At 32.7% G+C, this 16,218-nt stretch overlaps 1 protein-coding gene across 1 annotated transcript; it reads right to left on the bottom strand.

Annotated features, from left to right (window-relative positions):
- Nucleotides 1-5,888: 5,888 nt before the first annotated feature.
- Nucleotides 5,889-7,460, bottom strand: LOC133309775 (GRAS family protein RAD1-like). Its single transcript, XM_061510582.1, has one exon. It carries the CDS (start codon nucleotides 7,458-7,460, stop codon nucleotides 5,889-5,891), a length of 1,572 nt encoding a protein of 523 aa, XP_061366566.1.
- Nucleotides 7,461-16,218: the final 8,758 nt, after the last annotated feature.

Below are 16,218 nucleotides of genomic sequence, written 5' to 3'. Positions count from 1 at the left end.
TTTGGGATCACCCTGATGAAGAACAGGTTATTCATGAGGGAGAGTTGAAGGATTCTTCACAAATATGAGATGAGTTATTTGTTAAATAATACGTTGAGTCTAAGCATGTTGTGCATACTGCAGTCAAGCATTATTGCATAAAAATTTATCAGACAATTATTGTGGTTGATAATACATTTACTAATATAGTAATGAAATGTCGAAACCACCAAGATGGTAATTACCCATAGCCAGCGGATATGTGTGATCAATAAATGAGATGGATGTCACAATCGTGTAAACCTTGATTGTAGACAACTTGATTTCGACTTTATTTGCTCAAATATGTTAGGTATGTGGTTGTGGTTATTTTAACACATGTTATATATTTGAATGTGTCCTATATGTGTTGATGAATACAAATGTATGTATTAAATTTTATTTGATAGTTATGATAAGCAAAAATCATTCATCTCAATCAGGCTCATACAAGAAAAGATCATTGGAGACTACGATTTTATCATATAAGAAGGCATAAAAGGCAAAACAAAAGGATATTGCAAAGATATTCAGTGATTGAGAGATGTATTATGCTTATTTGCCTAGGTGGTTTGCCTACATGCTGCACTTTTCTTAAGAATTTGTATACCAAATCCAAATAAATGATTATATCAACAATCACAAAGTAATAAATGGATATTGAGTTTTTCATTGTGTTTTAGAAAATGTTGTGATTATTTCAACTATTGCAATTCAAGTTGATGGCACCCACTTGTTTGACAAGTATTGAGACATTGTTGATTACAATAACACATTAACACAAGATGGAAATGATCAGATGCTTCCGCCCGCATTTGCTATTATTGAAAGTGAGTTGTTGGAAGCTTGATCCTTTTTCTTTGCTATCATATATATGCATGATATGCCCTCAACGTATAGATATTTAGGGGTAAAAAGAGCAAGGATTTGACAATAATTCAGTGATAAAAGTTATGATTTTTAAGGAATTATTGATAATCCACCTTCAGGCATGTTCTCACTTTGGTTCTATGTTTTTGTAGGAGGAGAGCATGAAAAAGCCACTATTGCAAACAACCACCTCACGCAAACAACGTGAGAATGCGCGGATCGCGTCATGTTCACGGCCTTTCTACGTGAATCGCGCCACATTGGCGCTGATCGCGCCAAGAATGGGGAAGAAGGGGCCAACACCACTGTCTCTTCACGTAAATAGCGTGGCATCCACGCTAATCGCGCCAAGTGCAGAGATTTTCCACTGCCTGCCCGTGCGAATCGCGTGGCCTTGGTGCTGATTGCGCGGGCGTCGCGAGTGCAACCCTGATTTTGTGGATTTTTGATAAAGATGGAAATTAAATCAAATATCTCCGCAGATTATGACCTAAGGGGAACAATAGATATAAAAAGGAGATAGAAAACCCTAAAAGAGAGGCATCTTTGGAAGGAGAAAAATTAAAAAGACACAATTTGAGAGAAAGTTCTCGAACTGAAGGCTGAAGATCAACACTCAGAGGCGTTGAAGATTCAAGATTTCTTCTTCTTCTTCTTTCTTTGGTTTTATTCTTTCATGAATTCTTTTCCATTCTTTGATTTGTCAGACATTAATATGTCTGGCTAGTCTTTTATTATTGTGGTAAGGGTCACAACCCTTGATGTGAATCCCTTGTAGTTTGGTTAAATTTATGTTTATTTATTTAAATTAAATTTATCTTGCCTTGTTCCTCATCTCATAATTCTTCTAGAACCGATCAATTTATTAGGATTGTGAGGGTTAGGGTTTTCAATAGGGATATTGGGATTCTATTTCCTGACAAAAGGTAAGATAATTGTTCATGTATGCACTAGGGATATGCTACATGAATTGCAAACGTTAAAGATTCATTGATTCTAAGGCTTAACTTGAAAAGAGATTTCTAAGGGATTAGGATTCTAATAGAGTTAATAAAGTTAAAGTCATCAAGGAATTATGGCTTAACCAATCAAATAAAAGATAGTAGATCGTTTGATTAATTGAATAATTAAATGTGAGTGTTAATCTAAGTTACAAGGTGGGGATCATAAAGGTGCTTATTCTCTTTACCGCAATATTCTCTCAAACATTTTCTCAACCATTAATCTTTTGTTCTTAAGTTTAAAAAGAATCTTGGAAATTAACTTTACTTCTTGATTTGTTCTTGTTTATTACAAATCACAATTGTTCTTTAAACCAATTTTATTAATCCGACAAGAAATGAATAGTTATAATAAACTCGGTGCTTCAATCCTCGTGGAGACGACACTCTACTTATCATTTTATTATTTGAAACGAACAGTACACTTGTCGATTTCGCAACAATGCACGTCACGCAAAATATACATGGTCGGAAATATCATATCAACATTCGAAAATATACACCTTAGTTGGAGGTTTTGCACGCCTATTATGTATTTTACATACTATAGCCGTCTGATAGGCTCAATCCAACATGCACCTTGCACCATAAAAAGGAGGCTACGACCTTGCTTGATTTCTATATATAAACACTAGGTAAAAGTGTGTGTCATTTTAAAGGATATAAAGTTGTGTCATTTATGTTATCAAAAAAAAAAAAATTTGTGTCATTTTAAGAGAGAGAAAGAGATAGATAAATGAGGAGAGAGAGTTGACAAAAAAAATAAAGATGTGGGTCTCACCTCGTTGTGAGAGTGAAAGGATATAAGTTGTGTCATTTAAAATGATAAATATTTTTCCCATAAATACTATTTTCAAAAACTAAAATACATAACAAATTTTTGTGTTGTTTATTTTGTAAAGAATCTATTCCACCTAAAAATTTAAATTATTAAGTGAAGATCATTAATATTTTTTATATTTTATATTATATTTGTTTGTTTTCTTTAAAAACTTGTTTGTTACAATTTATTTTAAGAATTAAAATACAAGAAGCTAATTTTAGTTATTTTTTGTTTTGTTTTCTTATTTTTATAGATTATATTTTCTTAAATTACTAACGTCACTGCCACGGAAACGTACTCAAACTTTGAAAACATATTCTCAAAATAATCATAAGAAATAACTATAAAAAGATTTTCAAAAGCCAAAAAACATCAACAAAATCAAACAGGTGTAAACATCTCTCAAATTTTTATCCCTCCATGTTGGATAAATTTTTTCAACAACGCCGCGAAAGAACGTCGTCCAAATGATGCTAATATGCATAGAAGATTAGATGACTTGTGGGGTGAGAAGTACAATGTTTTGCAAGATTATTTAGCGTAATAGTCGTTTACTCATTGTCTTGTTGAAATGTTGGAAACATAGATCAATTAGATATCCGAGGAATCGTTCAATTTTCCTAGGATTTTGGAATTTCGTGCATGGTTCCTTTTGTTCACCACATTATAAAAGTGTTTTCGGTAATTAAATAACATTTTACATGTTGTCGCTGTATACGTTGTCCTCTTGATTTTCTCAATTGTCAACGGGCGTCACTTTTTGAGTTGCCTTGTTGATAAGAAAATGAAAGTTCAGAAAAGGTGCATATAAAATCAAATAGCTCTAGAACTCGTATATCGACTCAAATAACTATGTTTTAGCATGTTAGCTTTGTGAACGTATTCTTTCAACTATGTTATTAATACGGGGAATAATTTATTTACAAATTTTTTTTACAAATTACACTAAACATGATCGGTTATATATTCTTGATTGAAGTATAATCGGTTATACTTAGTGTAGTTTGTAAATAAAAAGTTTGTAAATATAACATTACTCTGTTAATATATATATTCAATATGTTTGTGTTCTCATAATACTCAAAGAGGTTTCTATAATAGTTGATTTTCCATAATAGGGTTGGCAAAACGGGTCAACCCGGCTCGACTCGGCCCAACCCGTATTCAACCTGTAAAAAACGGGTCGGGTTAGGGTTGGCCCGAAAAAATAAACGAGCCAGAAAACCCAACCCAGCCCGACCCGAGCCGGGTTAGGGTTGACTCGCGGGTTGGCTCGATAATCAGCTTGCGGGTTGGCTCGGAATAAAGCTCGAGGGTTGGCTCAAAAAAAGCTCGCGGGTTAGCTTGAAATGATGCCTGTGGGTTGGCTCGCGGGTTGGCTCAAAAAAATTAATTTTTGTGGAACTAGTCTTATTTGTTCTCCAACACTGCTAAAATTATCAACACTGCCAAAAGGTTCCAACTTTGATCTCTTCAAAGGTACCAAGATTGGAAAAAGAAAAAAGATTGAAGTAACAAATCTTATAATGTCAACAACATAGAAGAAGAACAATGAATCTATTTTCATATATATATTGGGGGAAAATAAAAAAGAAATATGAGAAATATAGAGAAAAGGGCATTGCACCGTTGGAGTAGTGAATTGCGTTTGTTAAGAGAATAGGCCAATAGACCCGAAGATGCAAGGTTAATGGTAACAGGGTGAACAAGCTATCCAAGGGGGCAGAAGAATCTTAGGGTTAAGGAAAGTGACGAGTGACAACGATGTGAGCGTATGGCAATTTTGGAGTTTTCATATTATTATTATTATTATTATTTTAATACAATCATATTTTTTTTTAATTAAAAAAAAATACCCAACCCGCGAGCTGACCCGTTTGACCCGCGGGCTGGCTCATTTGGGTTTGGGTTGTATCGGGTCGGGTTGAGTCGAGTTGGCAGCTCATTTAGGCCAACCCAACCCGACTCATTTAGGACGGGTTGCGAGCCAACCTGACCGGTTGGCTCGTTTTTGCCATCCCTACTCCATAATACTCAAAGAGGCTTCCGTATGAGGGGGAAAAACACTGATGTTGAGTCTCATACTTAAGGAAATTTTTTTTGAAAATTTAAGAAAAATATTAAGTAATTAAGTCTTACATTGGTTAAGATTAGATTAAAGAAGATAATATATAAGTGAAAGGAAATTCAAATGTGAGTGATGAGTAATTAAGTTCTCAAGATTTAAGACTAGACTATGTAAAAAAAAAACATAAAAGTAAAATAATCTATAAATGCAATGCTTTAAAATTTTGGGTTAAGATATTTCATTGACTTCATTTCTTATATGTTTGGGTTCCCATTATACTCAGACTTTGAGTGTGAGGCAAGAACACTAATTAATTTCCTGATGGTTTAAGATTCGACTATGTAAAAACTTAGTAAAAGAATTCATAATGCTTTTAAGATTTTGGATTAAGGTATTTGGATGTGTAAGATATAGTTGGGCTCCCCGTATCTATGCACGTATACATAAAATTAAAAGAAGCTATACATCTAAATTATGAGTAAGGATATTCTAACTACCAAAAACTCTCACTACTAACTTACTGCCTATCACATCACCATTGGATCAAAGAAAGATAATGTTAAAAAGTTTTTGAAAAGAGAGAAAATGTTAATCTAATAGTGATTAGATAAGTAGTAAGATGGTAGTGAAAAATTTTAGTAGTTAGAATATCCCTCTCCCTAAATTATACATAATATAATCAGAGGTACATGTAAGTTAAACAATATATAATACTTGCGAGTCCTATTTACTGATATGTTGTACAATGACAAATACAAATTTATCCAGAAAGTACAAGAAAAAATTTGCAGGGAGTATTATTTAGTTTGTTGAAATAGAATCAAAGAAAAGTGGGAATTTACATGTCAAGTCCCGGCCCATATGCACACCAAACAAGAAGTTATCTGTTTATTTCATCTGCTCAATCCTGAACAGCCATAACATGGAATTACTGGAAAAGATTTATTCTCACCCCAAATTTTCAGTGCTTTCAAATCACTGATTTGGGTCCTAATTTACATTATTTGTATGAATACAGATTATTTAAGCACACCACAGGTTCTTATGAGAAACTGTTATTTATTGGCATTGACTCCAAACAGCAAACTGCAGGGCATTAAAAAAGCATTTAGCATTTCCAGCAAGAAGCTGCCACAATTGGCTTTGATTTCCAACCAAGCACCAAGCACCCTTTCTCTTCAACAACTGTATAACCATCACAAACCTTGTTCTTGAGAAGCCATTGCTTAGCCTGAGCCACCATCTTAATAGGTGCAGCTTGAAAACCAGCCCTGCTCATCCTCCTGCGCCATTGATCCACTCTCTCATGCCTCTCCATCCTCAATGGTCCCTCACAGCTCACAATGTTCTTTATCTCCTCAGCAAAGAAAAACTGCTCCATTTTGGCCCTCTTAGTGTCATACTTTGGCAACATAGCATCCAATGAGTCAAAAATAGCAGAGTAATAGTGCAATGATTCCATAAACCTCCCAAGAAAAAAGGGTCCATTGTGACTTGAATCTTGCTCAACCATGACCAGGACTTTTGGGGAAAGCCCATGAATCATCTGAAGCACTGAATTTAAAGCACCACGGCTTTCTTTAACCACACAATGCAGCTGAAGAATGCTATTAACCACAAGAACCTCTTCATCATGCACTTTTATGTCATCAGGTTGCAAATTTTCCAAATTCTTCTGCACCACTGAGAACTCCAAATTAATACCCAAATTATTTGCATAAACTGAGAGTTCATCACCAATGACCTGGAGTCTAGCAATGCAAAGGCCGACAGCCGTGATTCGAAGGCGGCGAAGAACACGGTGGCCGGCACGGTCAGCAAGGCTTTGGATTAGTCCCCGCCACTGGTGGCCATGAGGAAGACCAAGGGTCATGCCAAGGTCAACCACATGAACAAAACTCTCACCCTCAAAGGCTTCCAACATTGTGGAGTTAGCCACAAAATGTCCAAACTGAATATGTGGACAGATTTCATAAACCAACCTGAAAGCTTCTTCCATTTTTTCTGATGCAGCATCCATAATGTTCATCATTGATTGCATAACTCCCACAGGCCCAACTGGTTGAACCAGAGTAAGCCTATCAGCTAGACCTTGCACAAAACAAGATGCTACTCTCTGAAATGAGGACCCAAATACCAAAGCATTGGCTTTAAGTTCTGATAATAATATTGAAGCATGTGATTTGTCACGACATGCCACGGCTTCAGCACAAGCAATTAGAAGCTGAACAAGCCTCATTCCATCAGCACATTCATCTTCTTCAGCTCTAACACCCTCATAATTGATCATATCTTCTGCTGCATCTTCAACAGCTTCAGCAGCAAGGTATCTTTGTGTATAAGTCCTTATGTGATCTCTGAATTGGAGCTTTGGTATGTTATTCACACTGCCGCCGCCACTGTTGATATTGATACTATTGAGGAAACTATAGCAACATTCACTACCTCCATTGCTGCTAAAATTTCCAATGTAAACGGGGATGCTTAAGGTTCTCTTCCTCTTGTTATCCCTGATCATGGTTTCATCAGAAAATGGAAGGATCCAAGTAGAAGCACTACTCTCCAAGATAGGTAAATGGGGATAAGCATAACAATTCATTGTGGAGAGATCAAGATCAATCACAGGACTTTCATCATCGAGTTCACCCTTTAAGGCACTATAAAGAGGAGGAGGGGACATCTCTCAAATCTCTCTGCTACCCTTTGCTTCTCTTCTCCTTTCTAAAGATTTTCAACAACGCTCTGAAAGAATGATCCTCCAAATGATGCCAATTTATAAAATTTTGTTTCATCGTAGGGCGAGAAATACAATTATTTTGCATTAGATACAAAGAGATTATTGTGAAACTTGTCTTGTTGAAGTGGAGCACGGCTAACATAGATCAATTAGATACACCTTGAAGTTATCGTTTTTTTCCCGGTATTTTGAAATTTCATGTAACGTTGGTTACACTAATTGGTCGCTGCAACGTAATATATTCGGTAATTAAGTTATATTAGTAATTTTTTTGTAGCTTTCTACGTTGTCCCGTTGCTGAATGCATTTTTGGGAGGGGGCTGAACCTTTAGCCATCACTGTTCTCTCGCACTCCGAATTAGTCTCATATCTAACCCCACTAACTCAGCGCCAAGTTACCAACTGAGCTGCACCCATTAGGTATATTGTTTGCGGTATTTATGGTTTAAACTTAGGGAGACGTATTTTTTAGTTACTTGGAAATAAAGTTATCTTCAGTGAGATTAAAACGACGTTATTTTGGAGTTATAAGATTAAAAAATTATAATGATAATGACTAAAATAATTCTGCAATATATTATAATTACAAAAATACCTTGATTTCCGTCTCAAAATGACGTTGTTTTGGCTCACTGGAGATAATATCTCCGTTGACAGGAGAAATCTTTTACCCTTGAAGTTATATTATAATTATTGTAGCATAAATTTTAATTAACCTAATGTGTAGAAAAAATTTCTATCTAGCGGCGTTTTCTAATCCCCTCCTTGCACAATCTGCAATATACTGTGGATTAACTTAACAAGATCCTTAACACTTACCAGCAACGGAAAAAATCTCTTATTCTAAATGTAGAATGTTACGTGCTTCTCTTTCTTAACACTTGTTTAATAAAATATTTCGTTTGGGAAGAAAATCAATTTGAAAGAAAGAAAAGTTTTTTTATGAAATTATATTTGAAAAGGAGATATTTTTTTTATGTCTATTTTTTTTTTATATATAACATCGTTAGATTATAATCTCAAATATCAATATGAGAGGGAGAAAAAGTGAAAATTAATTAAGAGTGTGATTCAACACAGTAAGTAATATCCCAATTAAAAATAGCCTTCTTTGCTTTCTTAAATCATAACTTGATAACTCTGTTTGGTGCCCCTATCAGGTAACTGATTCCTAAACTATTGGCTTGATCTGACTTACCTGGAAACACTATCCTAACATCCTTATCAACAACTTGAATTTCAACTCAGATACTGATGTTCACAATTTGAAAAACATCATAACTTTTGCAAATTTCCGCTGTTCCTACTCATTATCTAAGGTTATCTGTTATTTAACATCGCCACGGAATTATTACCGTATAAAAGTGAATCAACGACGATAATTTTGTAATTGCCTAACTCAATATTTTTCTCTTTATTCTTTTATCACTATTGATTTATTTTTGTATGGTTATGATTTCCTTACGTCACATGGTCAGGGGTGTTCATCAACCGATCCAAACCGATTCAAACCGCAAAAACCGAACCGAAAAACTGATAACCGAATAAACCGAAAACTGAAAAACCGAAAACCGACAAAAAAACGGCAAATGTTAATTGGATTGGATCGGTTTTTGGATGGATTGATGAAAACCGATCCAATCCAAACCGATCCAATATATTAATTTTCCTCTACTTACTTGGTCCTTTCCTCAATCATAGCCCAAAAATTTCTAAACCTAAGACCCATTAACTCATCAACTAATCCCAAGAAAAAAAGTCACATCTCATCAACAAAATTTAATCCTTGTAGAGCTTCATATCTCATTGCAAAAAAATAAAATAACTATAGTATCGTCTACTGATATTTTTGTATTTCAATTTTTTTTTTACAAAACCAATATATACAAAAGATGTTATTTGCACAATAATCATAAAACTAATTTTAGGATATTCAAAAAACCGAAAACCGATCCAATCCAAACCGAAAAAAATTGGATTGGATCGGATCGGATTTGAAAAAAAATTCAAACCGAATGGATGATTACATGATCAAACCGAAGGGATTGGATCAGATGAGTTTTGCTTCTAAAACCGATCCAATCCAGACCGCGAACACCTCTACACGTGGTGATACTAAATAATACATGACTATCTAAGAGAAACATGCTTGTATGGTCCGGTCATTATTATTATCATATGGTGTTTTATGATCAATTGCTGGAAACCCGATAGAAAATAAGGGTAATACTTCTCTCATTTAATATAAGAGAAGTTTTTTTTTTTACACTAACAAAAAATGTGGAGCCCACAAATTAAAAAAAAATAAAAAAGAAAAGAAATTGCATGCAGATCTTTTTATGCACATCTTTTTATGTATATGTGACATGAGATAGTTATCTCCTACATTGGAGAAAATATTTTCCCAAAAAGTAATTACATTAAGAATATATAATGGTCATTTGCATAGTTTTGAATGAAACATAAAAAATTTTAAGTGCAACGAATTAAAATTAAAATATTAGCTTATCTTCAAATGTGTAACTAGTTAAAAAATAACTTAAAATATAACTAATGTTTTACCTATTGGTTCAATCAATGAAATACTAGTTGAATTGCTTAAGTAAAAAATATATAAAAAAATGTAATAAATATAACAATATAAGTATTATATAAAATACATACATGCAATAGCGAATTTAGAATTTTTTTTAATGTCTGCACACTTAGAATAAAAGAATAAAGGAAAAAAATTTAAAGAAAATTTTAAATATAATAAAATACAAAAGAATATAAACAAAAAAGAAAAGAAAATTTTAACTTAATATAAAAAAAGTAATGAAGAGTCAATTAAACTGTTACAATAGAACATTTTGGGTCCTCAACAAATATTATGGGCCTCAATTTAATCTCTTAGGGGAAAAAATCTACTCGTGATCCCTCAGAATTCAAAAATAGACCCAGATAGTCAAAATCATGGTTTCTGAAATTCAAAAAGACCCACATTAATCCTTCAAAAGGACTAACATTGGTCTATTTTGGAATTTAAAGGGATCACGAGTTGATTTTTTGAAGAGATTAAATTGGGTCATGTAATTTTTGTTGATAACCCAATATATATATATATATATATATATATATATATATGGTAAAAAGTCATTTCCCGAGCTGCTTGCCATCCAGCAATTAATCTTGATCATTGATTCTCCACATTTAATGCTTTCACCTACTTTTGTTTGGTTACGATTCTGCAAAATTTAATTGTTGGACGTCAAACAGCTAGAGAAATAACGAATCCTATATATATATATATATATATATATATATATATATATATATATATATATATATAGAGGAGCAAGATCCTTTGACAAGAGGTTCAAACTTTAAAATTTGACGTCAAATTCTGACCGTTGATTTTCGCCAATCAACAGTTTGTAACTTAATCAAACTCATTAATTAATTATTAATTCGCAATAAATGATAACCGTTGATTGGCGTGAAAATCAACGGTTAGGATTTGGTGTCAAATTTCAAAGTTTGTTATCCCTTGATTTTCGTCAATCAAACTACTCTAATTAATTTGGTTATTATCATTAATTAGTTATTAATTTTCAGTCAATTACAACTGTCATATATACGAAAATCAACGATTAAAATTAAATGTAAGATTTATTATTTTTACATCGAAGTGTGAGAAGATCCTACTATATATATATGCTATCTTCTTCCGAGAGAACACTAGTTACACTATCTTCTCTCAAAAGAATATAATATAATTTGTAAAAATTTATAAACGTGTATATATATATATATATATATATATATATATATATATATATATATATATATATATATATAAAAGCGCTGATTGACGTCCAACAGTCAATATTTTACCATATTTATAGTGTTAATAGATAGATGTCACCAACTTTATTATCGAGAATATGGAACCCCACATTCATATAAATTAAAAAGGTTGGAAACCAATCAAAAATATTGAGTGGCAAGTGAGTTGCACTTTTAAGAGATAATTAATGTTCAAGCTCTGAAAAAAATAATTGTTTGGAAGACCTCTAAAATATTATTATAGTGTTTCAAGAGCTAATCTTACAATAAAAAAAGTTATTAATAGAAAAACCTTCTCATCGTAATAGTATATAAAAGATTAGTTTCACATAAATTAACAAGAAGTTACTGATAAAAAAAAGTTTAAAAAATATATACAATTTTAGAAAATGTTTTTCTTTGTTTTATTAATCTCCTCATGTATCTAATTTTTGTGGTTTATTCCCTGAATGATATATATATGGTAAAATTATTTCTGCAGCCGCTTTACGTACATCAACGATATGTGTATGGTTATGATTCTTCACATTTAATGCTTTCATCCTTTGTATAGTTATGATTCTCCGCATTTAATATTTTCAAGTATATATATGGCAAGTATTTGATTGTTGCACGTACAGCAGCTGCAGAAATGTAAATCCATATATATGTATATATATATATGTATGTATATATATATATATAGAGAGAGAAGAAAGTTATACTTACAACCTATTTTTATTTACAACATTTTACAACCATATCTTAACCGTTGATTTATATCAATCAACGGTTATTATATTCACAAATTAAACTCATTAATTAATTATTAATTCGCAATAAATGATAACCGTTGATTGATGAAAATCAACGGTTAAGATATGATTGTAAAATGTTGTAAACAAAAATAGGTTATAAGTATAACTTTTCTCATATATATATATATATATATATATATATATATATATATATATATATTATAAGAGTTATGTTGTAAGAAAAATAATTGTGTAATGTTATAGAAATTCGTTTTGCATGCCGTAGTTTTTTTTTCTTCAAAAAATATGGGCCTCACAAAATGTTGTGTGTGTAGGAAACTTTGTTGTGTCATGTTAAATGATAAATATAAACCCCGTGTGTCCATAGTAGTAAAACTGCTTAATTTTTGCCGGCATCACTAACAAGACAGCGAGAAAGAACCAACAAAGAGCAAACATTGATGTATTGCTTCGAGAGGGAGATGCTGAATGAGTCCCACACGTTCTTAGTGGACTTTATAATATTGCATAGTATGTCAACTCTCTACGGAATGGAATGTTAGTTATTAATATTATTCCCAAAACTCATGTACTATTTTTTTCCTACTAAGGGAAAACTCTTGTTCGATGTCGCCAGCGTGAATATTACAGGATCAAAACCCTACGAAACAATGTTTGTCAAAACAAAACAAGAAAAAAAGAACTACAATCATGTACTGAGAAGAGAAAGTGTCGTCTTTGAGTTTTTGCATAGGGTTATTTGGCATTTGCAATGTCTATGCGCTAGACCTGTCATCTCAACAAACATAGCTGTGGGTTCATTTCACACCATGTAAATCAAAATAAATAGCAACTTGCTCGAAAAGTATATATCTTGTAAGCAACACCTTAATTTATCTTAACGTGTAGTTTTCACAGCATTAAATTATGTCGATTAAAGAAAGAATACAAAATAGAAATTAACCTTGCACGACAAATTATTATCTAAGCAAATAAAACTAGCAACTCTTTGTCACACTTTAATATTTTAAATTTAATAAATTATTACAAAGCACTATATATTAAAATCTACTTAAACTATTAAATTATTATAAAGCACTAAATTTTTACGGTAAAAAATCTACTTAAACTGATTTAAAAAAACGCAACAAAAAAAGTTCTAATTCTAATAAAATGAAAATAGAACACAAGAATACTTGAGTTAATTTTGTCGGCTATATTCATTTACGGTCTTATCATATATATGATATAGAAGACATTCATATGAATTATCAAATTAAAATACTAAATCAATCAAAACATAGAGTTTAACATTAAAAGTAAATATATCACTCTCAATATATATAAAAATCAATCTTGGGTATGGAAGCTAAGGGATGCAATGTTTCTGGACTCCTTTATAGACTAATCTAACTTTAATTTGTTTGAGATATTTTATCCCTTCTTCTTTATCCTCCTTTTGTTGCATATGACCCTTTTCAACTTTCACTTAGCATGGTTACTTAGCTTATATTTTTCAAAGAGAAAATTAACGGGAGTTTATTTCTAAATTAAATGAATAAATAAATATAATATTAAATTTTAATGAAATAAAATAATTATATACTTTAAATTAAATCACGACTAAATACATTATAACTTAAGCATGTTTACTGACAAATTTGATTTGATTTTAGAGGAAAAATATCTAAACTAATCAAAATCAATTGTCTTTGTTATGTAAATTTATTTGTTCATTCCCAAACAAAACCAAAACAATCAACAGCCAGTTGGTTTAATTTAAGTTATCTGATTCGACTTGTTTCCTTTCTTTTTTTTTTTATAAATTATTCTAACAAAATAACATTCCCAATTCCAAACTAGAGACTAAAACAGGCATATAGTTTTGGCAAAATCAAACAAAATTTCGAAAATCACAAGTACTTTCAACATGATGTATAGGTAAAATCCTAATTATGTCTTTTTTGAATTCTTGATTTGATAAGTACACTTCCAAAAAAATTCATTCAAAACTCTTCGAGGACAGAGCATTTGAACCCACGCCTACAACCTCTAAAGCACGGACACGTTTTTTTTGTGAAAAAATGCGTGTCCGACACGTGTCGGACACGGACACGTTCGGACACGCGTCCGACACGTGGTCAACTTTTTGGGACACGTTGACTTGAGGGACACGCGTGTTTGACCGAATCCGACACGTAGTCAACGAATTTGGACTCGTTTTGGACACGTTTTGCATTTTTTTTAACAATTAAAAAAAATAAAAAACATTTAATAAAATTAAAAAAAGAACCCTATCCTCTGAATCTCTTATCCTCTCTCGCGCTGGAGAGTTGAGGCTGCAAATCGCCGCTTGGTCCTTCTCGTCGGTCGTCGTCGGTCATCGGTTGTCTTCTCCGGTCGTCGGTTGTTGGTTGTCTTCTACATCTCCGGTAAGTCTCCGGTAAGTCTTCTGCAATCCAAACACAAGATTTATCCGAAGTAGTTCAAGTTTTGTCAGAACTAGAATCGACATTAAAATTCTAAAACTTCGATTGTGAATTTGTTGTCCATGTAGAGCCTAATGTTTTCTAATAAGCATGGGACTTTTTTTATTTGGGTCAGTGTCTGGGGTCAACTGACACCATTGGACTCTATCAAAAATCGAAAGTTCAGTAACACCATTTAGAGTAAGGTCTATTTTAATGGTTTCTCCTTAAAGTTTTCTGAGGTCTTCTGCTCCTTTTTGTTGTACCATCATCAATTTTGATCAAAATTTCTCATACGAGTCTTTGTTGGTCTTCTTACAAGTCATGACCAATCCACCTTAAGCAAGCTTCCATCATTTGCTCATCAATAGGCTTTGGTGTGTTACTCTACTTTCTGCTCTTGTTCACACTTCACTGATCAACATTGTTGACTATCATAAAGCATTTCTGGTTTGATTGTGCCATAGTTTGATGAGCACTTTGCATTCATAAATTGTAACTAAAGCATTTCTCCATTTCATCAACCCAGCTTGAATATGCATGAAATGACATCCCCGTTACTTTATGTGGTGGTTCCAAGATACGCAATATGTGCAACTAATTGTATGCTGTGCTTCCCAATTGACACTTCCAAAACATTCTCACATCTTATTGAACTTGCATTTCATATATTCCTTATTATTCCTACTCAACCGAAATCTCTTTGATTCCAAAGCTTCTTTCCACAAAAAACATGCATTGACTCTTAGATGTGCCCTCTGCCCAAGTAGTACGTCCAACCAAGTTGACCCCTGGTTCAAACCTATCATATTGTTATAGGAAATTTTTTTGTTACATCTGCATGAGTTTCAATACTGGCTGTTGTCCTATCACAAATATCCTTTATAGCAATAATATATGTGACATGAACTCCTTGATTCTCTAGTTCCTATTACATGATTTCGCATGGCATCTTATCGTAGGTTTTTCCTAGATCAATGAAGATCATGTGTAGATTTATTTTATTTTCCTGTTTCTTTCTATATCTTTCTATCAAACCCTGCACTAGGTATATAGCCTCCATGATTGACCACTACAGCATAATAGTAATTGAGTGTCCTCTTGTTGTAATATACTCTCATTACTTTTTTTTCAGAGTGTCATCATTTGGCTTATTCTGTAGTTTGCACAATTTTGCATGTTTTTTTCATTCTTGTAAATAATTGTCTAAGTGCTTATTCTCCACTCATCAGGCATTTTTGAGACCTTCTATCTCAATGAAAAACGTTGTGATCTGAGTTTATACCTTTCTCCCCTAAACATTTCCAAACTTTCATAGGCATGTCCTGTCCTACTACCTCTAAAGCACGGACATGTCTTTTTTGTGTTTCTTTAGTTTAACTTTGTTTCAGCAGTTATTGAGTCAGAGAGGAGCAAAACAAGTGCAGGCATATTAATAGCTTATATTCTAGCAGCTGTTGATCCTTTTTATTTCATTCTTTTTTCTTTCAACCATGTTAATCCAACTCCCTCAGACCTACGAACTACTTTAGTTTTACTCAATCTATTCTAGCAGCTTGCATCAAGTAATTTAGTTCTCTGTTTTATATACTAAATCAATCTCACTAATTTCATTTTTTTTAACACATTTATAGAATTACAAGATGGATCATTCGAGTTCTGCCTCTG

The sequence above is a fragment of the Gastrolobium bilobum genome, unplaced genomic scaffold (genome assembly GCF_033153095.1).
Source record: "Gastrolobium bilobum isolate Gb01-03AN ecotype WA unplaced genomic scaffold, APGP_CSIRO_Gbil_v1 utg10474, whole genome shotgun sequence".
NCBI classification, from domain to species: Eukaryota; Viridiplantae; Streptophyta; class Magnoliopsida; order Fabales; family Fabaceae; genus Gastrolobium; species Gastrolobium bilobum.
The sequence above is the reverse complement of the archived record's forward strand: the minus strand, read 5'-3'. Positions and strand labels throughout refer to the sequence as shown.